Source organism: Natator depressus, chromosome 1 (assembly GCF_965152275.1).
Source record: "Natator depressus isolate rNatDep1 chromosome 1, rNatDep2.hap1, whole genome shotgun sequence".
Lineage (NCBI taxonomy): Eukaryota > Metazoa > Chordata > Testudines > Cheloniidae > Natator > Natator depressus.
This window is the reverse complement of record NC_134234.1, coordinates 346,056,274-346,082,782: the sequence shown is the minus strand read 5'-3', so window position 1 is coordinate 346,082,782 and position 26,509 is coordinate 346,056,274. Positions and strand designations below refer to the sequence as shown.

The 26,509-nt window shown below is 54.4% G+C and overlaps 1 protein-coding gene across 1 annotated transcript in view; it reads right to left on the bottom strand.

Annotated features, from left to right (window-relative positions):
• Positions 1-26,509, bottom strand: part of SBF1 (SET binding factor 1) — a 145,502-nt gene that overhangs the window by 28,228 nt on the left and 90,765 nt on the right. Inside the window, 12 exon segments of the mRNA XM_074942775.1 lie at positions 777-981; positions 1,799-1,897; positions 2,226-2,354; positions 8,159-8,272; positions 8,884-8,961; positions 10,120-10,233; positions 11,569-11,677; positions 13,165-13,297; positions 14,057-14,162; positions 17,772-17,882; positions 21,288-21,410; positions 21,696-21,833. Coding sequence (XP_074798876.1) covers positions 777-981; positions 1,799-1,897; positions 2,226-2,354; positions 8,159-8,272; positions 8,884-8,961; positions 10,120-10,233; positions 11,569-11,677; positions 13,165-13,297; positions 14,057-14,162; positions 17,772-17,882; positions 21,288-21,410; positions 21,696-21,833 — 1,459 coding nt within the window.

The following is a 26,509-nucleotide window of genomic DNA, read 5'->3' as shown; positions in this document are numbered from 1 at the left end:
ATGGCCCAACTGGCTATGGTGGAGATGAGTGGCCTCAGGGGCATGGACACCCAGGGGACATGGTTCCTGTTTCCATGGACTCGGCCTAGTGGTAAAGGGCCAGGGGGATACAGGAAATGGGAACACTGGCTCACTGATGCCTTTGGTCCCTGGGGTGCCCCGGGCTTCACAGCCAGCAATTCAATAACCCCTGGAGTGCTGGGCAGCAGCCCAATTCCACAGATAGGCAAACTGAGGCACAAAGAGGTGCAGTGACTTGCCACAGGGCATGACAAGTCAGGGGCCTAGCCAGGAACAGGACCCAGCAGTCCTGACTCCCACTCCCACTCCAACACACTAAGCATGTTGTTCCGGAAGCGAATGGTTTTCTGTGGTGGCACAGCTAGAGATGCAGAGCGAGCTCTCGCCTCCCCAAGCAATGCTGGCCCTGCAGCTCAAGGCTCACCCTTTCAGAAGAGTCCACGGACTTCGGATGCCCAATTCGAGGCACTTTGGGCTGGACTGTCTGACCTCCACCTTCCCTGCCTCAGCTCAAGGCTGAGGGGAATCCCAGCCACACGTAAGAACCGTCTCTCCAGCCCTTCCTAGCTGACAGACCCCTACAGCCTTCTCCACCCCAGGCCCACCGGCCTGCTGCAGGCTTTGAAATCCAACCAAGCTGCCAGCGGAGAGGCCAGCGGTGCCCATACTGAGCTGTGCACCTGGCAGTGCTGAGGCAAAACTTCCCCCTCGTGTGGCCCTTTGCCGTGAGGCTGTGCCCTTCCTGGGAGACATACCAATGGGGGGTCCCGATGGCACCATACACTTCTTCTCCGCCTTCACAGCCGGCGGGGCTGTCTGCAGCTTGGCAGTGGCCTGGTCGATGATCCACTGGACTGTCCCCTCGTCCAAGCGGGGAAAAGGCCTCTGGTGTAGGCGCAGGTAGCAGCCTTCTGTGGGCTTCTGCACCTTGTGCATCGTCACTGCGGGGTATGGGTTCTCCTATTCCAGCAAGGGGCGCCAGTTACTCTCCAGGGCAGACCTGCCATGCTGTGTCCCTCGAACAGGGAGAGCGAGGCTCCCAGGCAGGATCTCCCTGGGGAACTGCACATGGCGTCAAGGCCAAGCCCTTCCCACACATTACAAACCAGGAGCCCTCCATCACCAGGCGCTGACTGCCCGGCTTAGACCCAGCTGCCCTATGTTCTCCAGAGCCACAGAGACAGTGAACGCCCAAGCACAAGTGGAGCCAGGAGAGCTTGGAAATGCTGGGCAGGTAGGGAGCTCAGCCTTCTGCAGCAGGGCAGTGCCCTCCCAAGTCCGACAGTGACCCTAGGCCATAAAAGGCAGTGTTGTCGTGCTCTAAAGGCTGTCTCAGCAGGGTGCCCTCGGTCTGAAGGCTGGTGGGGTGGTTGGCCAGATCCTCCAGACCAGTTGGGACACATGGGGGAGGAATTACTCTGAACACCCTTCCTCCCATGCATGCAGGGTCCCTCCAAATCAGAAAGAACCAGACAGGCAATGGGTTGACAGTTCAAACCACAAGGCCACATTCCACCTGGGCCAGCTCCAAGAACGGTCACCGATCTACCCCTCTGCCACCTCCAGCTGTGGCCAGCGGACGAGAGTTGAGGCATAGGGGTGGAATGTACCCCAAGGAGAAGAGGCTCCTGCACTGGGCATGCAGCACCAGAGATGAAGGGAGAAAGAGTGGGGGGCCCCTGACCCTGCTCAGAGGGAGGCCCTGCCCCCGTGCCAGGCTCCCATCTCCACCTTATTCCTACCCCAGACACCCCACAGCCCGGCCCTCAGCACTCACGTTTTTATAGAGCTGCTCTGCCAGCTCCTTGATGTGCCGCAGTATTTTCTGCTTGCTCCCCTCCTCGGCACGCATCCGCTTCACTTCATAGGCGACCAGCTGAGGGTGGAGGAGAGGCATGAGGGGCAGCCTCCTGCGTGGGAGCACGGGTGCTGTGTTGGCGGTGCTCCCTAGTGCCAGGCCTGCCCCAGCTCAGGTTGTTCCCCAGCTGCTCCCGGACCATGCAGGGCACTGCAGCCAGCAGGCAGAGGCTGCCCCTGACGTCTTTGGCTCACGCCTCAGTCCCTCGGAGGGGAAAGCAGGAGCTCAGATATGCTCTGCGGCCCTGGTTTATTTACTGAGGGCTGTTAGTGCCAGAGACGGAGATGTGCAGGGCTGCCAGCCAGGGAAAGGAAGGGGAGGAGTTGCCCCCCCAATCACCTCTTACCTCATCAAACAGGTCAATTGCTCGGTATGGGGCACCCCTCTCTGTCACAAAGCCAGCGAACGCCATGCCTTCCAGGACCTTGGTGAGGAAGTCATCTTCCACCAGCCCCCTCTGACCGAGGAAGGCTGCCTACAACAAGGAACAGCAGGCAGCCATTAGCGCACTGGCCTGAGTCTCAGCCCCCAACCTTCCAGGCAGCAGCCCCATGCTGGGGGAACTAGCAGGATGTGTGCACAGCCATGAGCCTTCCTTTCCCCAAGCCCACTTGCGATGCAGTGTCTATTTCAGACCCAGACCCTTGGGCAGGGCTTTATTTGCCCATAAAGTCCCAGATGGTGCTGTATAAATGCCCCCCTGAACACTTCCCCGTCTTCACAGCCCTCAGGAGTGGGTCAGAATTAGATTAATTTACAGACAGGGAAACCCAGAGAGAGAGATGTACGGATCAGAACCTGGGGGCACGTCCGAGTGAGAGCTCAGGAGTTTCTGGTCCCAAGGCCCCTACTCCGAACGCAACACTCCTCAACCCAACAGATCTCCAAGGCCTTTACAGCCATCCACGTACAGGCATCAGTTCAAATATGGCTGCCTCTGGGATGGAACACAGGACAGCAGCATGGTTTGAGACTGGAGCAATGCTGTATCTGAGGAACTCCAGAGGGAGTTCAGGGGAGGGAATGGAATACACCCAGGACACCAAGGCTGGAATGGTCAGTTTCACATCTCATGCAGTAGACAGCCTCGAACAGCACAGCACCACTCCCCCCATCCCTCCCTTTGGATTGCAGGAAGGAACACACTGACTCAGGGCTTACCCAGCCAGGAAGGTTTTTGTGGAATAACTAATCTGAAATAAGTGTGTCCACACAGTCGGCTGTATCCGAATTCCCTAGGAATCTGTGCATTCATGTGGCACTGCATTTTTTGTTTTGCTTTTTAAATAAGCACACAACGCTCTGGGCAGGTGTCCCACGATGCATTGCGCAGCTGCTGGGCTCTGGACAGTCCGGGATTTTTATCACAGGGCATTGTGAAGCCACTGGAATTCTGGAACTTGGGAACAAAGGAGCAAATTCCCATGGTTCCTCTCTTGGCATCCCACGATTCATCTGTCCCTTGTGAGCCAGCACCGTTTTCGAAAAGTCACCTGGCATGGAGGGAACACTGCTGCCTGCAACCATCCTGACAGCCGTGAATGCACAGAGGTCGTCCCACTTGCATTTGCGGTCATGCAGCTGGGTGACTTTAGGTGTCACCACCATGCCGCCGAGCGAATCTTGGGAGAGGAGTGGTGGAGGATGAAATCAAACAGCTGCTTGTGGATGGCCTTTTCCTAGACCAGCTTCTCTCAGAGTGCCGTTTCTGGGCTCGGGAAGTGAGCCCTGACTGCTGGAAAAGGGCAGCAATGTGGAGTGGCAGCAGGATTTCAGGATGACAAAGGCCACTTTCCTAGAGATTTGTGCAGAGCTCACCCTGGAGCCACAGCACGCCGACCTGGAGAAGCACGTGACCATTTGCTCACCGCCTCCAACTTCATGTCTGTAGCTGACCACTTGGGTGCTGGCAGATCAACTGTTGAGGCAGTTGTCAGGGATGGGTGCATTGCTAGAGAGGGCACTGATGCCTGGGGTCAAACACACAGGAAGTTACTAGTGGATTTTCACTGCTGGGGTTCCCAAATTGTATTGGGACCACCGGTGGGACCCATGTGCCTATTCTTTGCCCCCGACATCAGACCTCAGAGTTCATCAATAGAAAGGGGTATTACTCCAAGGCTGTTCACTGTGGGAGGTTCACCAGCATTAGTACATGGGGGGAGTCTGGAAAGGTCTGTGGTGCCAGGACCCTTAGAAGCTAAGCCCTGTTTTCTTCAATTACAACGGGTACCTTTGCTCCCAGGACCGCTATGGACATTAATGGTGCTGTGATTCCCAGCATCATCCTGGGAGAAAAAGCTGCAGAGTGACAACGGGGCATGTGTTTGGAAGACTAAGAGACGTGCAGGAGCCCGGCGATGAGGCTGGAGACTAATGAGCAATATCTACCTTCTGTGAGAGCTGCTTGCTGTATTTTGCCACCATCTGAGAGGGTAAGAGACAGCACCTCACTGATAGGTGGGAGGCAAAGGGGCAGAGACCTCTGGAAAGTTACAGCCTGAGAAGCTGCTTCTGCAAGCCAGCAAATCATCAGGGCCATGGGGGCAGGTTGGCCAGTGTGCCTCCTTCAAGGCTAGGAGCTCAGATGTTGAAATGCACCGTGTACAGACTGTGTTAGCCACTAGCAGGAGTGCATGAAATGGAAGTTTACTACGCTTTTCCATGCTGTGTGCAATGGTTTATGAACGGGCATTTTACTGTGTTGATGGCCTACATGTAATTCTAAACCACGGAACCTTCATCAGAAATAACCTTTATTGAACATCAAACAGGGCAAATAAAACACTTCACTGAATGTAACAGTGCACATGTGAAACCAGTGGAATGTAAATCACAATATAAACAATGCTCACTTTATGGACCATAACAGTGCCAAAGTAGCTCACGTGGTCCAAACATGCACAGGTGCGGGGCTTCTGCCTGCTGTTCTCACCTAGGGATGTAGAATGGCGAGGGGAGAAACTATTGCTTGTAGTTGCAGGAGCGAAGCTGGGTCCCTGGATCCACTGTTCTCCGGGTGTTGGGATATGGAGGGAACTGTCTGTAGCTGGAGCTTGGAGAAGGGTACTGCTACTCAGCACGCATGGCTCTCCACAGCCTACAGGAAACAGGTGGGACCACAGTACCAAAATGTTCTCCAGCATGACTGTCTGCTTGTGCATCAACTCCAGCAGCTGCCTCTGCATGTGCCTCTCTTTCTCAGTTTTGTCCCTTGCCAAGTCTCTCTCCTCTCTCCACAAGGAGGCCTTCCTCCATCTTGTGTTCTTATCCCTCTTCTGGGACTCAGACAAAGTACCCTGATGTTTCCTCTCTCATCTTCCTTTTCTTGACCCAGAGATTTGCCACGTTCTGAAATTGATAACGTCCTGTTGGGGATGAGGGAAGGCGGCTGTGGTGCATCGGGTGCCGGAGCTGCAGGAGCTGTGAAACAAGTAGTAGGCGTACTAATTCCAGTCTCCGAAGCAATGATTCATGATGCTTTCCTCAATTCTGGATACCACTCCTGGAGCCCTGCAACCTGACCTGGTCCCAACTGCAAGAGTCTGGACAGGTCTAAAAACAACCCAACCCCTTCGGTCAGGTCTGGTCGGCTCTGATCCTCTCCGCAGTGTGCTCGGCACAGTAAGGCAGTGGCAGTCGGCTGCTGCAATACTAACAGATCATGGGCACAGGAAGCCCCTACCAGGCCGAGCCCCAAGGACGAGGCAGCAGCAGCAGCTCTGGCACAGGGTTGAGGGAGGAAGGGTCAGGTTTGAACTGAGTCCGTTTTGAAAATGACATTCGTGGGTTGGGTTTGGGTCCAGGTTGGACTTCAAAATGAGGCCCGAACAGATCTATCATTCCTGTAGGACCTTCCCAGGCTGGGGCGAGCTTGGAGATGGTTAAGCAGTTTTCATGAGGCTGATGGCTGTGGGATATGAATATTTCAGAAACATAGCGGCTGCAGAGCTTAAATTCTCTGGTGCAGATGCCATTTTGAGCACAGTGGTGGGAGAGGAAAGACGAAGTTTGTTAAATTCCCTTATACAATTATGTTGTAATATATATAAAATATGTTGTGATATATCTTGACTTTAGCAAAGCTTTTGATACAGTCTCCCACGGTATTCTTCCCAGCAAGTTGAAAAAGTATGAATTCGATGCATGGACTATAAGGTGGACAGAAAGCTGGCTGGATCGTCGGGCTCAATGGGTAGTGATCAACGGCTCGATGTCTAGTTGGCAGCCGATATCAAGCGGAGTGCCCTGGGGTCTGTCCTGGGGCTGGTTTTGTTCAGCATCTTCATTAATGATCTGGATGAAGGGATGGATTGCACCCTCAGCAAATTCGCAGATGACTCTAAGCTGGGGGGAGAGGTAGATAAGCTGGAGGGTAGGGATAGGGTCCAGAGTGACCTAGACAAATTGGAGGATTGGGCCAAAAGAAATCTCATGAGGTTCAACAAGGACAAGTGCAGAGTCCTGCACTTAGGATGGAAGAATCCAATGCACTGCTACAGGCTGGGGACCAACTGGCTAAGCGGCAGTTCTGCAGAAAAGGACCTGGGGATTACAGTGGACGAGAAGCTGGATATGAGTCAACAGTGTGCCCTTGTTGCCAAGAAGGCTAATGGCATATTGGGCTGCATTAATAGGAGCATTGCCAGCAGAAAGAGGGAAGTGATTATTCCCTTCTATTCAGCACTGGTGAGGCCACATTTGGAGTACTGCGTCCAGTTTTGGGCCCCCCCACTACAGAAAGGATGTGGACAAATTGGAGAGAGTCCAGCGGAGGGCAAGAAAAATTATTAGGGGACTGGGGCACATGACTTACGCGGCGAGGCTGAGGGAACTGGGGTTATTTAGTCTGCAGAAGAGAAGAGTGAGGGGAGATTTGATAGCAGTCTTCAACTAACTGAAGGGGGGTTCCAAAGAGGATGGAGCTCGGCTGTTCTCAGTGGTGGCAGATGACAGAACAAGGAGCAATGGTCTCAAGCTGCAGTGGGGGAGGTCTAGGTTGGATACTAGGAAAAACTATTTCACTAGGAGGGTGGTGAAGCACTAGAATGGGTTACCTACGGAGGTGGTGGAATCTCCATCCTTAGATGCTTTAAGGCCCGGCTTGACAAAGCCCTGGCTGGGATGATTTAGTTGGGGATTGGGTCCTGCTTTGAGCAGGGGGGGTGGGACTAGATGACCTCCTGAGGTCTCTTCCAACCCTAATCTTCTATGATAGTACGTACCACTCACTGGCAGAGGTCCTTTCCCAGCACTGTCTTGTTGGGAGTCCACTTGGGTGTTGGGAGACATCACTTCCTCAGACTCGTGTGGGAAAGAGATCCTGGGTTTGCTGGGAAATTTCCTCCTCACTGGAGTCCTAGTCAGGGTCTGCACTCTTGGGTGCCGGCCACAACGTACCAGAATTCAGTGGTGGCCTTCTTGAGGAAAACGTGGCACAACTCATGGTAGAGGGCAAGTGCTGGAAGGGTTCCTGAAGGTCTTGCGGCTACCCTAGGGTTTCCTGGAACTCTACTGGCCCTCCTTTCCTTTGTTCTGACACTGGACCTCGTCCCAGGAGTGACCCCTCCCCAGGGTTTGCTTCGACGCAGGCTCATAACATTGGCTCTCCGGTAGCTGCTGCTAAGGCAAGACTGGACCGTCTCCTCTTCCCAGCCCTAGGGGCAATCCATGGTCTCTCCACGGGTCCACGCAAGAGAAGGGTATGCAACTCCAGGAGTGTGTAACTGGGGTGCACATGGCTGCACACCAGCATTTAAATGGGGGAGGTGACATCCAGTCAACATGATCCCAGGCAAGTAGAGAACACACAAGTGAAGAGACAGGTTGATCCAGATGTGAAGCAATGCAGTGTGGGATGCAGTGGGAAGACTGCCAGTGGCAGGAAAGATAATCCAAAATAGAGCTGCATCCACACAAAGCCTTTTTCCAGACTAACTCATCTCAAAATGAACTTAACGCACTTCCACACTGAATTATCCACTTTGCAAAAGGCCAGATAATTGGAAAAAAGAACTGTCTTGTGGGCACAAGGCATTTTAAACCAAAAGGCAATGTGAAATCCACCCCCACCCCTCTTCAGACAAGCTCTCAGAGGTAAGAGTTTCTCATGCCACATTACTCACACTGCCCCCTGCAGTACCTGGGTTTTTGCGTGCTCTGCCCATCGAAGTACTGATTCAGGCTTAAGCCCACTTACCCTGTGACCCTCTGTGCTCTGGCTCCAAGGGTGCATCTGAAATTCCCCCTTGCCCCCCACCCATGTACGAGTGGCCTTACCTTGTGGAAGCGGATGACTGGCTCTGGGTGGATGCGGATGATGTGCAGGCACCAGCGGTAGCCCTGCAGCAGCTGTGCAAACAAGCGGAGGAAGACAGCTCGGATCTCCTTGTCCTGCAGCAAGAGAAGGACAGACTAGTCAGGCACTGAGAGGACCACAGAGGAAGCAGCCTGAGAGGACGGAGCCAGAAGCTTGGCAGCAGAGATGCCTCATCAGGGAGAGACAGGCTCCGACCCAGCCGCCGGACCCAGCACCTGCCAGGCAGGAAACACAAACAGATGACTGGAGAAAAGCAGGGGGTGGGATGGAATGGGGAGAGGGAAGGAAACCCGTGCCCCCTCCCTCTGCACCGAGCAGAGGCAGAGGGAGGTCCTTACATTGCTCAGTGAAACAGGCCCTTCGTAGTTCGGTGCGGCTGTAACCCTACAGTGTCTGCTGAAGAAGCTGTCCCCAGTGCACCAGAGAAGGGGGATTTCTAGCCCTTGCTGAGAGCTAGGGAGCTCCATATGCATTTTGCAACACCACTGTTGGCTCCATGACCAGCATCTAGATGGAAGCTTCAGCCCCACCTTGCTCCTGGCCCTGGAAATAAAGAGCAGCCCCTCCCAACCCCAGCAGGGAAAGCAGCTCCTCTGCAATCCCACACCCAAGGAATGGGCACTCTGAAGGGACACACCTTAGTACAAACGCTTCTTCCCAGGCCCCTCCTGGCTCCCCCACTCACCTGCATTTTGAGGGAGGAGGCAGAGACAGTTGATGGGGGGAATGCTAAGTCTGCTACCTCCAGCTCAGGGTCCAAGATCTGCACAGACAATCAGAGAGCATGTTCAGAAAGGGAGCTCTGGCCCCTGGGAGTTCTACCACCACAGCTGGAAGAGGCCAGGACTTCCTCAATGGACCACGGAGCAGACTGCACCAGGCCCTGCCCTGCAGTGAGCCCTGGGAAGGGCCCCCAGAAAGGGCCAGAGAGAGACACGGTCCTGCCAGCCTTGGGGACCAGACTTGAAGGGGCCTGCAGGCCATGGTGCCTTTGGGCTGGGGCAGGAATTTCAGGATGGAATTCTATAGCCTGCATCACACAAGTCCGATTAGATGAACATGAGGGTCTCTTCTGCCCTTCAGATCTGGCGGATAGCTCCCTGCAGCCTCACAGGGCACAGCCTAGGGTTGGGGCCCTGGAGAAGACTCCTCAGACTTGTCACTTGGCTTGGGAGAGGGGATGGGAGCTCCAAGAAGTTTCCATGACCCTGCCCGCTATCGCCTCTCTGCTTTGGCTTCAAGCCCTGTTCTGTCAGTAGGCTGCCCATCGTGAGAAGTCTCCATGTCTGACTGACATCGCTGAGGTGCTGTGCTGCCCCCTCACCAGGCACACTCAAACTTCAGAGCAGCAGCTGCTGATCAGAGGCCTGCCTCTTCAATGCAGACAGAGAGATTCTTCTATCCTGACTGAATTGACAGACCCCAGACAGGCACCAATGCAGGGGACTGCCTGGAAATCACCAGCTTTCCTGAGCCACATTCTGCAATCAGCATCAGCAAGAGCTGCTAAGGCCATGCTGTTCTGGACACACATGCCCAGGATCACAGCCCCCCGGGAACAGCTAGCACCCATGCAAGGAGCTCCAGGGCTGGAGCGGTTTCCTGTTTGGAGAGTGAGGACCATTCACAAGACACCCAGAAACCTGAAGCAACTGCATGTGCCAACCCCCAGGACCCCAGTGTGCCCTGCGGGGAGGGAGGAAGCATGACAAACCTCAAGTGATATGATCACAAGCTCCCGAGACGTGGGAAGACTCCCTATTCAGGCTCTGCTGCTGTGCTTGATCTCACTCCCAACACCTGCCCACAGGATCCTGGCCACATGCCATGAGTGCTATATTCACACCTATATAAGGAACCTCTTGAGACGGGAAGGGGACCAGGGAGTGGAGCCGAGCCAGTCCTGGGGTCCCACACTTACCATGGAGAGGGCTTCTCGTGTCTGATGGAGCAGTGGCTCAGGCAGCAGGGAGATGTGAATGCACTCTGGGATGGTCACCGTCCCACCATCCAGATCTGCTATGACGACATCCAACTGAAAGCAGCGAGGCAGGCATGAGCACACAGACGGGACAGGCTTTCTGGAGTGCTCCCCACCCAGCCGCGTGACCCAGCAAAGGAGCTGCACGCAGTTTTTTCTTCTTTTTAGGGGGTGGGGGGAACAATTTGTACTTAACAGCCTCCCCCCCACACACACAATCTGGTAGAGCCTACAGCACTTTGCAATCCCTATAGCTTCTTACATGGTGCCCATTGCCACAGTACCTGAGCACTTGCTGACATACAAAATAAGCCTGGGGATCCTGGCACCCGCTGGGGTGAAGTGCAGCAGCCGTGTAACAGCCACAGTAACGCTACACACCAGGGTAGGACAGGAGGCACCACCACCGTTTCCGCCTGAACCGAACAGCAGGGGGCAACCAGGGCGGCAGAACGGAACTGCACAAATCAGGGTGCTGCCAGGACACCAGGGTTCACAGCTGCACTCTTACGGGAAGTGCCAGGGATCAGGACCTTGGCTTTACATCTCACTGAGACTGGGCACTGAGACAGTACTGACCTCACCAAATGAAACACCAGTGCCAATCTCGCAGCACCCATAGGCTTGTCTACATATGGTTGGCCGGTATAACAGAGGTAATTTTAAACCAACCTGGTTGAAGCAGTTCAAAAGGCCAGGCAGGCACTCTTGTCTCGGTTTAAATCAGGCTAATTTCAGTTTAGCTTAGAACTGACTTGACTAAGGGCTTGTCTACACTGGCAATTTACAGCGCTGCAACTTTCTCACTCCGGGGTGTGAAAAAACACCCCCGAGTGCAGCAAGTTTCAGGGCTGTAAAGCGCCAGCGTAGACAGTGCCCAGCGCTGGGAGCTGCGCCCCTCGGGGCGGTGGGGTTTTCAGAGCGCTGAGAGAGCTCCGTCCCAGCGCTGCGACCACACAAGCCACTTTGAAGCGCGGCCGTGGCATCGCTTTAGCGTTGCCAGTGTAGACTAGCCCTAAACCCAAACAAGGCGCTCAAAGCGCAGTAAGTGCCCACACAGCCTTCTCCATTGATGGAACTTATCGCATCTTCAGTCACCATTGTGTAGACAGGACCCAAGCCCCAGGAAAGCCCAGCCCCAGCCCCCGCCCTGCCCTGCTTGACTTGTGAGAGATGCCTGGATCACAGCCCCTGCTGGTCTGGCTGAACAAGTGCAGCCTGTTCCAGCAGGGTTTGTTCATCCCCTCGCTCCCAGTCCCATTTCTGTACACGGCCCCACTGGCAGATGACCTCTTGCCCCTCCCTCAAGAGCTCTGACCCAGGAGGATTGGAGCAATGTGGGGCGAGGGGGAAGAGCTACTGCACAGATGGGGTTACGCAGTGCCTCACCAGTTCCTGCGTCTCCGAGTGGAAGATGGAGCTGACTCCAATGATGAAGGGCGTGGGCGTGCTCAGCACCTCAAGGAGCTGTGCAGGTAAGATGGGCACGTACGTGAAACTGTAACCAAAGCAGATCGTCACTATAGCCAATCAGGAGCTATGCTGGGCTCAGCATCTGGCTCCAAGACCCTGCAGCACCTTGGCCAAGCCATGCTCCAGAGCCACCCAGACTGTGCAATAGTCCCCCAGGGAAATGATGGCACCCACAGCACACAAGTCATTTCAAACTGGACTGGTGAAAGTCCTGGGAATGATAGCACAAGGAACAACGATGGCCCAAGATGGGACCCACACTAATAGTCGGCGGATAGTGAGTAATGGTGTCAGGGCCCTTCTGCCATGGCAGGCACTCTGACCTGCGCGTGTGTCTCACAGCTAGGAGGCTTCTAGGTTTGTAAAGGGACCCGCAGTCATGTTATTTGGCTCTAAAGTTACAGTCAGTCTGTGCCCATGTCCAGTGCTTCCAGCTCGAGGGGCGGGGGGTGTAAATGCCAAAGGAATATATTTATGTTTTAAATATAAAGCACCTTTCTCCAGCGGCACCGGCAGCCAGGAACTAGGGCAGGCAGCTAACAGCAACAAGGACACATCTACCTTCAGTGCCCGAGCTGGGAGGGGTGCAAACAGCGAGCCGCGCAGGAGATGGAACCCTGTCCTGGGCTGGGAAGGGAAGTCAGGTCACTGTTTGAGCCAGTCAACATCTCCCCTTCAGGGAGATGAGCTGGGCGCCCGCTGTCCTTAAGGAGCTTACTGTGAGGCCCGGCCGTCTCACTAACGAGTGCCCTGTATGCAATCACCCCTTCTGGGGAGAGTCACTGGGGGTGGGCAGCTCCGGGGGCTCCTGGAGTCCTGCTTATTTCCTCTACCCCACTCAATCCGGTCACTGGTGGGGTCAGCTGGGGAGGCCTTACAGTAGGGCTCTGGAGGTCTGCACTGCCTGCAGAGTGACTTAGGCGTGGAGTGTACCACAGGGGAACCCCTAAGGGCCCAGTCCTGTAAGTGCTACGCCTGTACTGAGCTCAGTGAGCGCTGATCACACTCAGCATCCACAGCACCTTGCTGAACTGCGCCTGGCTACCTGAGACATCCCTCTCTCTCACCATGAGACCCTGCGGCAGCTGCGATTAGTTCATGCTAAAAGCTCCTTGGGCTCGGAGGAAGCAGCTGGCAGGGGCCTTCAGTGCCTAAACTCGCTCCCTCTCTTGATAGTCTAGAGCCCAAATTTTGCTCAGGGGGTGCAGAGCTGGGGTTATTCAGGTTATTTTGCTGTTGAGGAATTTAATTATTATAGATGCCTCTAAAGCCATGGACAGTGCAGCCAGAGAACATGTAAGATTTGATTTCACCTGACAATCCCCGATAGTGCTTGGGCTACAGTAATCAGCCCACACTACCCATGGGACTTGGACACCATTAGTGCATGGGGCTAGATGGAAGCAGGGCAATCTGCAAAGCCAGAGATGGGCTTTGCTCGGGACGTCAAGCCCCTTTGCAGCATGTAGCTTTGCTCCAGCCACGTGTCAGGCGGCCTCTGCGCTTCCTCACCTGTACTTGAGGGGGAACATGAGCGCAAGCAGGGCCCGGCAGGCGTCCGTGAGTCTCTGGTAACTGCTGGAGAGAAACAGGATCTTGTGTTCGGTGAGTGCAGCACAGAAGAGACACAGCACATTGGTGATCCCTGGGGAGAGAAGGGGCAGAGCACAGAGCGCTTGCAGGTGGATTCTTCCCAAGTACAGCACCAGAGTCCTGCTAGAGCCCCACGAGCTCCTGCTCCCTCACCCCACCAAACAGGCTGCCAAGAATCTCCCCCACATCCCCACTCCTTGCTGGCAGCTGTTGCTCCTTCCTTCTGTTGCATGGGGGTGGGACTTGCTGTCCAGTGAATGGAAGAGGAAGTGTGTCCAGTCATCTTCTAGAAACCTCCTGTCACCTCTGGATCCGTGCTAGGACCTGCTAACTCACGGATCGTTTCTGAGCTTAGGGCCAGCCAGACTGCTCTGAAAGCCCCTTGGGGACTTCCCTGGAGCTTTGCACACCCCTTGGTGTCTGGTATCTTTGGCAGCTGATGCAACAAGAGCAACTGGAGCACAAATCCCTGCACAGAAAGGCCTGCAGCTGCTCAGACCCAGCCCTGCCTTCTCCTGCTGCCCCTGCCTAGGTGCTCATTCGGTGCCCATTAACATGGCATCCGAATGGACCCACAGTTTGGGGCCACAACCAGAGCACAACTGCCAGGCTCCCCCTCACTTCCTGAGAGAAGGAAGGCAGCATGAGATGGAGATTCGGTCGGAATGGCGGGGGTGAGGCACTGAGCTGATAAGCCGAGGTCAGGAGCATGGCATGGGGGGCCAGCACGAGGAATTTCCTGCAGAGGGCACTGGCTGACAGTATTCAGCACCTGTCCCTCTGAGCAGGTGAGGCCGGGGCAGAGTCTCACCGAGCTGCCGGAAGAGCAGTGCTACGCTGCAGCTGCTGACGGGAAGAGAGTCATTGATGGGCGTCTGGATCACCTGCCTGTCGCCTGCCCCTAGAGAGATCGTCCTCTGCAAAAAACAGACACACACCAGTCACTGGGATTCAGGCTGAGTAACAGACGAGCGCAGGGACCACAGGGAGCCAGCTTCCATCTACCACCTCAGAGTGGAAGGCCAAAATCCAGAACCAGCTGGGCTCCCCCAGTAACGGACAGGACAGGACAGGACGCAGGGGCCGAAGGGATGTCGTCCAGCTTTATACCCTGTGGGGTGGCACAGGGCCGCCCACCATAGGCTACTGTGTCCTTCCCAGCTGCAGCCATGAGAGTGACTCCTCCCTGCAAGAGGAAGGGCACCCTACGGTGGGGCCGATATGTACCTACTGCCTGACTCAGTGCTGCCCCAGTGAGGGAGATCCACTGGCCAGCTGCAGAGGGGAACCACCCCTAAGACAGCTACAGCTGCACTTAGCCTCTTGGATGGAGTTCATTCCACTGAGACATCCTGGGCACGCCCAGAAGCACACGCAGTGTTGTGGCAACTGGGGTAGCCAGTAGAGCACCGCTCAGCCCTGTCGCCAGAAACACACGAGCTCTCAATGCAGGTGCAGTGTCTTACGCAAGGAAGAGGGGAGCACCAGCTGCCCTGGACTGGTCTGAGGGACGAGGGCTGGTTGGATCAGCAGAGTCTCCCCCTTTTGCAACCATTTATTTCAAAGCTGTATTGATCTCTTCCCCTGTCCCAAAGCCTGGACTCCCACCCACCTGTGGGCTCCTGGCCTTGGTTCAGAGCCTGTACGATCTCAGGACTTCAGGTCTATTGATCACATTCCCCTAAGCAAGCGGCTTCCCCCATGATACTCCTCTCCATTCCCCTGCTCAGCTTTCTGCAGCAATGCTCACGCACACTAGCATCACCACATTTACCTGGCATGCTCCCTCCTGGACACTGCCCCACCTCAGATGCCCCTTAAAACCTTCACTGGCGCACACCGGGGAGGGAACAGCCCTGGCCCTCAGAGAACGCAACAGGGCTTCTCCCAGAAAACACCTGGGATCTTTGACAGGCAGTGAGAACAGAGCATACTAACTCTGATGTCACCCAACTGGGTCCCAGGACAAGTAACCCCTTCTTCTGTGGCCCATGTGCATGGTCACCTGAATCCCTAATACACACACACTGCCATGTGCACAACCAGGGATGCAGTGCCTGGACTGGGGAGATGCACAGTGCCCAGGTCTCTCCTCCCACTCTTTGTGGGAGATGCTGACCCAGCAGCTGCAGGGGCTGGAGCATGTGCAGCTTTTGAACACCCAAGAGACGACTGTTACAGATGAGACAGACCCGATGAAAGAAAAGTGTGCATACCGCTCTTTCGTCCTCCATGTCAGGCTGAGATAGAGACAGACAGAGATAGCACAGTCAGTTAGAAACGCACAACACTGCAGCACAGCCGGACAACAAGGAGAGACGTGCACACATCAAACCAAAGCTGACAGTGAACGGGGCCCTGAACCGCCAAAAGAGGGAATGTGCAGACAGACACAGCAAAAGCCACATCACAACATTTAGAAAGAGCCCTTCCAGATACAGCAGGGGGGAAAGCAAAGTGCAAGAAGGGGTAGCGCCACTTTCAAACTGCCCTAACGCCAGCACCCCAGGGTCTGTGAGCACCGAGATGCACCAACTGCTGAGGCCACAGCCCATTCCCAGGAGCACTCTAGGCTCCACTGAGACGGGTCACTAACTGGGCCTCTGATGCTCGACAATCCTTATCCACCTGCTTGCATAGCTCACCCAGGAGGGGCCTGGCTGAGGTCAGCTGCCCCCTCACACCTAGACTGTCAGGAGGAGCCCTGGGCATGTGGCATGCAGCCTCCTCCTTGCATGGCTTACAAACAGAACATCCCCTTTCTTCTTTTGTGGGGCCTAAGCCTGGCTGATATACAACCTCCAGCCTCACCCCAGGAAGGCCCCTCCATGCCTTGAGAGTGCTTCTAGGCTAATCGAGGAGGAAGCCCCAAGCCCAGTGGCTTGGAGACTATGAAGCTGGCACTTCTGCATTACAGGCATTCTTCAGACAGTGCCACAGCACCCAAGGTGGGGGCTGGATCTGATGCTTCAAGGCACCAAGGTCCCTTGGCCTGAGTGCCCAAGTAGATCAGAGACCCTGTTGCGACTAGGGCATGCTGCAACCCAAGGATCCCCATGGTCTCTGGGGGCTCACTAGTTTGCACTGTGGGTGCAGGGCAAGAGGCTGCAGCCAACCCAGAGGGATCACGTGGAGGAGGCTTGGCGATCGCAGCTCAGAAAAGCAGCTGGCAGCGTGTGACTCAATCCCTGCAGGAGTGAAGCGCTCTGTCCAGGCCACTCTGCCAGGTGTCAGCGCAGCATGAGAGTCTAAGTTCCCCTCAGCCAATGGCTTGTCAAGCTGAGGCAATTAAGGCACATCAGTTTCCTAGCCCGCAGTAGATGTGGCCAGCATCACGTCCGACTGCCTTTGACTGCCCTAACCTGACGGATCAGCTGGGTGAACTGGCGGTGGCCTTTCTGTGAGAGACTGAGCGAGACTCAAACCCACGACCTTCAGAATCATAGTCAAGCACCTTAATTGTGCAGACAGGCCCAGGGCTAAAACTGCCATCTCCTAACCCACCCTCCCTTCCAGGAGTCCAGATCCAACTGGGCTACGTCGATCTCCGCTGAGAAGCGCTGTCGTCACCCCTTGGGCGCCCCTTCTGCTGCTGGCTCCAGACAGAGTGCAGCCCAGCTGGCTCTCCTGGAGCAGGAGGGGCACTGCAAGAACATTTGCTCTGGTCAGTGACTGGGATGGATCAGCGAACATGACTAGGAGGGGCCATTTTTACAGCCCTATTTCTGAGCATAAGCTAGGCCCCGCCTCAGACTGCCGGAGAACAAGCATGAGACCAGATTCCCACATGAGACTGTTTGAAGAGGGGGTTCTAGGCCTTCCCCACAGCAAGCGTTAGCCCCACTCAGCCTATCCAGCGCAGCTGGGTGGTCCCAGCTCTTACCAATGGACTGTGGCCGCTAGGCTCTGAAGCAGCTCTGTATGACAGACAGGGCTTAATGGAGAAACAATCTCTGCCGGCTGCATGCATGCCCAGGGGGCATGGCAAGTGTTCTCACAGACAGATTCGTCCATATGGGAGGTCAGGTTAGCTGATGGCCAAGCCATGCTGTGCTTTCAGGTGACACTCTACAAGAGGGTACCACAAGGAGGGAGCTGAGATGGGACTCTCCAACCATGGCCAATTTCCACCCTTTGCTAAGCAAGTAATTAGACACCCTACCTAATCCATTAGCCAAGCTGCCCTAAGTCACTGGGAGGAGCCAGAGGCAGCTCAAGGTGGGTTGATGCTTTTCCATCCCTAGTATGTGGGAAGCCATTGTCTGCACTAGCCACTTGACTACCTGCAGTGCAGCTGTAGCCTCCTCCTGCCCCTCCTGAGTGCACGGACCCCCAACCCACTTCACAGTTGATCTCAGGAAACCAGCTTCCAGCAGTACTGCCCGTGATCTCCATTGCACCCTGGAGCAGAGCAGGGATGGAAACATCCCTCACCCATATATCCAGCCTTGGAGGAGCTGCTGCCATTTCACACACTGGGAGGGGAAGGCAAGTGCAAGAGGGCACAGAAACGAGCAGGTACCAACCTGAGCTCCCCCTGTAATGGGGATGGTGCATGTCAAGAGGTTTCCAATGACGTTCTCCAGCGATGCACTCAGCCCGTCCACATAGATGGTGTAGATCAAACCCAGGCTGTTCTGGAGGAGCAAACAGAGCACAGGTGTGTCCACAGCAAGAAGCAGATAAGCCACTGGAGCACAGCATGCGAGGCCGCTCATTTGAAACACAGGTACTGGCTGGGGCTCCAAGCAGATCACACGGAGCTAACCATTGCCGCCCAGCACTTGCACATGCAGGCAGTGTGTCCAGGCCCAGCCAGGGCTTGGAGCCTGTCTGCTGCAAACACTTCAGAGGGACATTCGCAATCCTGGTTGCCAACAAGGGATTGTGTATTTATTGCACAAAGTTCTTTACAAATCAGTGAGACAGTCCCTGTCCAAGGGGTGCAATCTCAGGCACAGACAGCAGGACAGGCCTCAGCTTGATGCTACAGGTTTCCCAGTGGCACCAAGCTGACCTCCAGCACCACCAACAATGCACTTCAATCTGCAGCCTTGCTTCAGTCAGCACTGAGGGAGAAGAAAATCCCACAGCCATCCAGGCAGAGGACAGCCCTAGTGCCAGAGTTCCAGAGCCCCTGCACCTAGCCCGACAGCTCTGCAGGTTTGCAACAAAATTCTCATGGAAAGACAGCACTGTCCAGTGGTTAGGGCTGTGGGCGGTTCTAACTTTCAGAAGATGCATCTGTGACTCACCACACATCTATCTTTAGCTAAGACTCTTGGTTTAGTGCATGAGGAGCCTAGCCCACCCAGGACAGGAGCGTGTCCCAGCCCAGCATTAGGCTAACTCACTGGGATGGACAGATCTAGACTACATGCTGTGATCAGATCTCGCAACTACTATCTAACCAAAGTGGAGAGCGAGCAAGGGCAGCGTGAAGGAGAACTGGCTTGTGTTGTGAAAGTAACAGGCTCCATGGGACACTTACACCATCCTAGGTGCATTTCCTTGGCTTTCAGACCCTAATCAAAGGGGGAAACTGATGTAAGCCCAAGCCCCAACAGGGCAGGATTCAGGCACTCTTGCTGCTTATCTGCTCCCAGGAATTACTACGCCAGAGAGCTCAAGTGACTGAGCAATGAAATCACATAGCCAAATGAACCGTGCAAACACTGCTCACGTTCCCAACAAAAACAATCCAGGAGTGTGGAGGGATGCCCTGGCCAGACTGCAAGGCAGTCAGGTGTGCTGAGGCTGAGAAGTGCGGCAAGCTGCCTCAGTGCAGCCTCCAGCGAGGGCCAGGACACACTGCCCCCAGAATTCGCTCCACAGATCGCACACGCAATGGCACACACCCTGGCACTTAGCTGCTCTTCAATTCCATTTGGTTAGTTACCACCGAAGATGGGCATCACAGGACCTTTCCTCTGCCACCTGGGGCTAGGAGCTTCCTTTCCACAGCCCTTCCCATCCCTGCTGGGTTGGGCGAACCTCAAATTCAGATCTCCAGCCCAAGCTGCCCCCTGCCCATCACGGCTACAGTAAGGTCGAGTCTCTGTTCCACACTTCTACAAACAGGTCTTGTGCACAGCAAGAGAATGACACTTCATGTCCCTTGAATTTTTTCAGGGCCCTTCAATAGGGATTCACCTTGCCAAAATCTGAATGAGCCCAGGAAACACTATGCAAGTCCTAAGAAGCACCATCCCAGAGTCTCCACCAGCTGGATACAGTATTAACTCCAGAGTCCCAGCTGGTCACGTGAGTGGTGCCTACATCCTCAAATAGTTTCTTCTGGGTCCTTTCACACTCTAAGGAGAAGGTCTGTCACACAACACCCCTGTAAGGCTGCAGCCCAGCATAAGGGGCCAAAGGACTGGAACAGATGCTGTTGACAAGTTCCCTGCATAGGGAGATAGACTCGAGGTACCATCTCCTGCACCAATCGCTGCCTAGCTTTTATGCTGGGCTCGCCAGGTTACCTGATTGCCCAGATGTCTTGTTCACAGGGCGGTTACCATGCCCTGCCCCACTGCCCCCGAAAGAACTCTCTCAGCATGGCTACCTCTCACCCCTGGGACCAATACCTGCAGAGGGACAGGGCCATTGTAGCCTGGGGTTCCCTGACTGGCTAATGGTGATCTCAGCCTCTCACCAAGATGATTCAGGAAAAACAAAAAGCCCTGGAGAACTTCACACTTTGAGAACATCTGCTCTGGAGCAGTCGAAAGACATTGCAGACCCCATCTCTGCAGCTTCTTGCTCAGGCCTGCTGGGTTCTCATCTGGGCAGCTGTTCAGACAGCTCTGCCAGCTAAGCCCCCAAGGTGCTTCCCCCCTTTGGGACATGCAGCACAGCACACCATTCTTATTGTTCAGAAAACTCCAAGCTGCTGTGCCACGCAGGAACCCTGGACATCGCCAACGGAGGGCCCGGCCAGAACCCCAAAATAGGGAATGCATTTCTGGACAGGTACAGCACCAGGACAGTAGGTCAGAGGAAGGGCTAATCGGACCAACCCCAGAAACGTTATAACTCCCACAAAAAGCACCATAGGTCTTACTGCCATCGGGAGGGACGACCCACTGATCTGGGGAATGACAGCAGCCAATCTAAGCACGCAGCTCAAACTGAAGCCACCATGCTAAGGCATCACGCCAGGATGACCGACGTGTGTCCCCTTCAATGCAGGTCTCTGGTTTGAGGAGACTGCATGTCCCAGCATGCAATGCTCTATTTCAGTCTAAGCCACCTGGCTACACCAGGTACTAGGGCTGGCAGTCTCCATAGATGCACCTTCCCACTGAAGATGAGAACAGTCACTAGTCTCTGCCATTTACCAGTGTGTCTCAAGCAGGCATGCTGACAGATGGCATGTGAGCACCGCTTCACAGCCTGTCCCCCTCTCACAGTACAAGGGCAAAGCTCTGTGGACTTCAACATGCTCTTTGCATTTGGACCAAGAGCTGAAGAAGAGAATGGCAAGAGAGATCAGACAGTCCATCCAGCCACAAGGATCCCATGCTTGTCTTGGCAAGCGAGGAGCTGCTGACACTTAGATCATACCCACCTAAGCTGAGTTTTGACAACAAGCCAGGCTGTAACCTGCACCTTTCCAAGCCTTTTACAGTCTCATAACTGAGCAAGCATGAAGAATATAAAGATGGGAGATAAAGGCTTCACCAAGAACATTTTGTGCTTAGAATTTTACTGAGAGGCAGGGCAAGGCTGCCAGCTGCCCAGCCCAGGCAGCTCCTCACCTTGCAGCTCCACAGCCAGACAGCTTGGGGAAGGATCAGAATAAGCCACCACACACACACACGGCCTTGAATAACTGCTGGACACGAGCAGAAGGCCAGAGCAGGCACCATAGTAGTAAATCCCTCAGGACACTACTGCTACCGGTGCTCTCTCTTATATGCCCCAATTCACAGAAGCAGAAGAGTTGGCTGACAGTGGTTCCCAGGGCCAAGGAATCAATGCAAGGGAAAGTCCCACCACCCTCTCCTCCCCAAATGTGGCACTGCACTGCCGCTTACCCGGAAAACCTCCGTGTGGTCCAGTCGTGACACTAGCACCAGACTCTTGGGAGCAAAGAGCTGTGCAGGCTGGACGTGGGACGCAGACGCCTCTTCCTCCTCCTCACCGTTCCTTGAGTGGCTCTGAGACCGGGGAGAGAGACAGATCAGACACACTGCAGGGACTTGAGAGGGGACGGACCCCCCCCCCGTCCCCACCTCAGACAGCTACTCCACCACGTGAGGCAAGTACTACAGGACATTGTGGCCCTCCTCTGACAAAGGAGTGCTGGGCACAACCAACCTGGGCAACGGGCAACCGCAATTCTCATAAGGGGCTTTCGCTCACAGCTGCCTGCCCAGCGACACCCCCCCCAACACACTTTCACAGGTACCCTGCCCTCCCCCACCCCCCGCGGGGAGCATTACCTGGGCACTCTCAACGGCCTCCCAGAAGGTGAAGCAGGCGCAGTAATGTCGCTCGGAGCTGATGTCCGTCAGCACGGCAACGAAGAAGGTGGGGGGATTCCGCTCGGTGAAGAGCTGCCAACCGCTCGGCTGACAAAACTGCAAGAGGCGAAGGTGAGAACACAATGGTTAGCTGGAGCCGACTTGTGCAGCCCACTCAGGAGCAGGAGAATGCAGGCTGACCCATTTCCTCTTCCCCCAGCCCCTCTCCCCACACAAACACACATCACTTACACAGCAGGTGTCCAGAGCTCTTGTGGGGGCTGTACATGAAAAGGACAAAGCCACCGGACTGTCAGCTCCTCAGGGCAGGGAGCTTAGCTCCTTACCTATCTAACATGCCAAGTACTTGGCAGGATTCAGACAGACAAGCGTGGCTCAGAGTTAGAGTGGCCAGCAGGGAGCAGTGGCCAGCATTCATGACAGAGCCCCTTTCTATATAAACACAGAGCACTGAGTAGCATAACCATCTTCCAAAAGACGTGAAGAAACCCGCCCTAGAAAAGCCCTCAGGGCAGCTGTTAGAAGGCAGGCAACGGAAGAGGGAGCCCAGGATAACAGGCTGAGCAGAAGCACCTGTTCCCATTCAGGCCAAGGGACCTCCCCTACTGTCTCAGAAGAGCTGCAAGATCTCGCTTGGCCAGACTGGCAGAAGAGAGCTGCGCTGAAAGTCTGACATCCAGGAGGCAGGGCTGCCTTTCATAGGCACACTGCTCTGCCCTGAGCTGAACCTGGCTTTGGAGTCTAAACTAGAGCAGCCCCTCTCCCTCATCTAGGAGAGTCAGTTGGATCCATTTAATCAGTGTCCTGGGCAGCTGCATGCGGACGGGGAAGAGGCACTCCAAGAAGGCATCACTGCACTGTAAGTTCCTGGGGGTTGGGCTTGTGTCCTATTTGGCACTATACCATACAGCAGGGGTCAGCAACCTTTCAGAAGTGAAAAGAACAGGAGTACTTGTGGCACCTTAGAGACTAACAAATTTATTTGAGCATAAGCTTTCGTGAGCTACAGCTCACTTCATCGGATGCATACTGTGGAAAATACAGTGGGGAGATTTATATACACAGAACATGAAACAATGGGTGTTACCATACACACTGTAACGAGAGTGATCAGGTAAGGTGAGCTATTACCAGCAGGAGAGCGGGGGGGAAAAAAACCTTTTGTAGTGATAATCAAGGTGGGCCATTTCCAGCTCACGAAAGCTTATGCTCAAATAAATTTGTTAGTCTCTAAGGTGCCACAAGTCCTCCTGTTCTTTTTGCAGATACAGACTAACACGGCTGCTACTCTGAAACCTGTCAGAAGTGGTGTGCCGAGTCTTCATTTATTCTCTCTAATTTAAGGTTTCGCATGCCAGTCATACATTTTAACGTTTTTAGAAGGTCTCTTTCTAGAAGTCTATAATATATAACTAAACTATTGTTGTATGTAAAGTAAATAAGGTTTTTAAAATGTTTAAGAAGCGTCATTTAAAATTAAATTAAAATGCAGAGCCCCCCGGACCAGTGGCCAGGACCCAGCGCCACTGGAAATCAGCTCCCGTGCCGCCTTTGGCAGCATGCCATAGGTTGCCTACCCCTGCCGTACACCCTGTACTATACACTGACAAATGAGTAGTGGATCCAATAGAGGGCACTCCTCCCTCTGAATCAGCATCCCAGCTTGGTGCTGCTTGAAATGCTGCATTTCAGATGAGGTTGTGAGCTCAGAGATCCCAGGGGACTTGCCACAAGAGTTACCCCTGGGGTCCCTGCCCAACTCCACGGGGGGAATTCCAGCCTTCTGGCCGAGAATTCCCCATGGGGTTTTCACTGATAGGGGTTTTTCCTCACTTCCTGCCCTAAACAACTGTAGTGTTGCTGTGTGCTGTCCAGTTACCACAGCTTGTGGGGACTTTTTAAAAACCATGTTCCTCTGAATGTGGAACAGAGCAGCTCAGCACCACCCACTCCTTCCAGCCACCATCACCCCTTCTGTCACAGGCCGGGGAAAGTAATAGGCTGATGCTGAGAGATGGCAGGCTCCCAGTAAAGCAAGGTGGATTCCTCTTCCAGATCAAAGCCTGCTGACCTGATCAACAGGGAGGTTCAATCAGGAAGCTACTGGATCCCTAGGGCTAGAGAGATTTGGTCAGCCCTGAAGCACTCTCTAATCTATACCCTCTCCAAAGCTACCAGCCCTGTTTATCCACCTCTTCCCTCTATGTAATTTTAAGGCACCCATCACAGTGGGACATAGGTGGTGACCGCAATGGGTGTTGAACACATTTTCAAGTATCCAGATATTACAGTGATATGGGCATGAGGGACAGAAACCCTGCAGAGTTCTTTTCTGGGGCTGAGGTTGGAATCCTTTGCTTCTCCAGGCCCCTCACGCCTGCATTCCATAGTTTGCCATTTCCTCCATCACTTCCTTCCTGCCACTGTCCCCAGATCACGCTGCCTCTGACCTAGCTGCCCTACCAATTGGCAGCAGTGAGATATGACCCAGTGGAGTTATCAAGCTAGTCAGATTCCTTTCCTTATTGAGCTTGGGTCTGAACCCTCCATAGAGGTTTATGGTGGGACTTTCCTCGCTGAACCACCTAGCCCAGGAATTCTCCCACATGGCTCTTGGATCCTGCTCGGTGGCAGCAAAAAAGAGCAAATCCAACAAAGGAGACTGCAGCATGCTTTATACTCTGCCCCAGGTGTCCTGTGGACCACTACAAAGACTCTTTGTGCAGAAGGAGGGAGACCCTGCATCCTGCAATGGGAGCTGCCAAGCCTCAGGAACGCTGAAGGGCAGAGCACTCCTGCACCCAGGTACGAGGCGGCTGAGCTCCAAGGATCCACCTACTCCATGCTGTGCATTAATCCCACCCTGTGTCTGAGCACTACCAGGCTGCACTTCAGGTGAGGACAAGTTACCTACTGTGCAGTGCAGGAGCACCTCCTGAGCCAGAGATCCCAATGCTGGCCAGAACTCTCAGTCCATTTGATTTCCTGGGCCCATATCCCATAGAACTACCCTCAGCGGGAGCAACACACTCCTCATTTGAGGGGGCTGTACCCACCGCGTAACTCCGCACCTTCCACTGGGGGCTCAATGCGCTGCACAACCATCTCCTGGGAACCACGGAAACAAGGACACAGGCAGCTAGATCCAGAGATCCTCAGTGGGGTCCCAGCATCTCCCAGCCTGTCAAAGGCCATGAGAGAAGGAGACAGTCCCCCTAGCAGACAGCAGCTCATCAGGGCTCCCTTCCAAAGCAGGCAGCTCCACACTGAGAGGCACATAGAGCTCGATGCAAGCTGCTCCCTTCCCGCTCAAGCCCCGGAGCTGTCTGTGCTGTCTCAGTGGCCTGCAGGACTGAGCTCATGACTGACTGATTCTCCTGAGACTGCCCCCTCTGACTGGGAAATTCAGCGAGGTCACAGCCATCCCCATTACCAGACACAGGCTCAGCTCTGTTCTCCCCAGGTCAGCACAATCTGTCTCCCCAACACCTCCCCTCTGTTCTGAGGGATCTTTCACCTATTTCAAAGACAAGCACTATAGCCTGCAACGGCCTGCAGTGTGCAAACATGATTAAAAAGGGCTAGAGGAACAAGGCATCAAAAGCAGTCCTCTATACAAATACAGCGCAGGCTATTTCTATGGTGTTGCAGTCATGCTCAAGCCAAGGCAAGGCAGCCAGGTTATGTAAACCCAGTTCCCTCTCCAGGAGCTGGAGGCCAGCAGGTGCAATCAAGGCTTAGATCAACCTCACAGCAACAGAATGCCTTCAGAATTCAGTCCCCAATGCATGAGACACACCAAGGGGATGACAGATCAACTAAGACACATCAAGGGCACGACAGGCCAGCTTCCAGCTGGGAGCTCCTCCTGAAAGCACTAGGAGGAGAGACGCCAGATTCCTGGATATAGCATCTGGTTTGCACACAAGTCTCCTCCTCAAACGAGCAGCAGATACACTCCCACCCTTCAGGCCTGGAGTTGAGAGACTACAGTCAGTGTCACTGGCAGCCCAACATAAGTGAGGCTACCCAGCTTACTAATCCATACACAAAGCAACACAAATTAGCCATGGCTTTATAAACCCCCTTGTTCATGGAGGATGTAACATCAAGACTCTCTGCACCCCGCTGGTGCTCACAAGCTAAGCACAGTCAGGCAAGGTCAGCCCATGCAGGGGACATCTCCAAAGAATGCTGGCCCTATATGCTGCAACTGATGATTCAGTAGGGGGATCCACCTGCTAGCAACCCTGTGAGTCAAGACATCAATTGCATTAATTACATTAAGTAGATATGGCATTCTACATATCCTGTCCTGATGCACTGTGTAGAGTTGCTGTGAGCTGTCAAACGTAGGTCATGCTCCAACCCGGAGATGGTTGAGCAGTGATTTTATACAGGAGTCAGGAGATCTGTTTGGTTTGTTAGGTGTGCTGGCATTGCTCTGCATGAAAAGTCATTATCTTCTCTCCTTATAACCCAACTCACTGCTGCTGGCTGCCAAGTGAGGGAGATGAGCTAGCAGAGAATGAGTCATCTCAGCTTTGGGGAGAGCCAGATAAGAGGAATGGGAGTTCCCTGTAGATAAGAGTCCTCTACATAGCCCTGATCCTTGAGTCTCCAGGGGCTGCCAAGACCCGAGCTCTGCACAGACTGCACCTCTCTGAAGCAGCCTCTCCCCCAAAAAGTCACTTCTGCTACACCTAGGGGAAAAGAATTCTGGTTTCTACGTCCACGGGGAGGTAGGGCCGAGAGCTGGGCTGCAAAGAGCC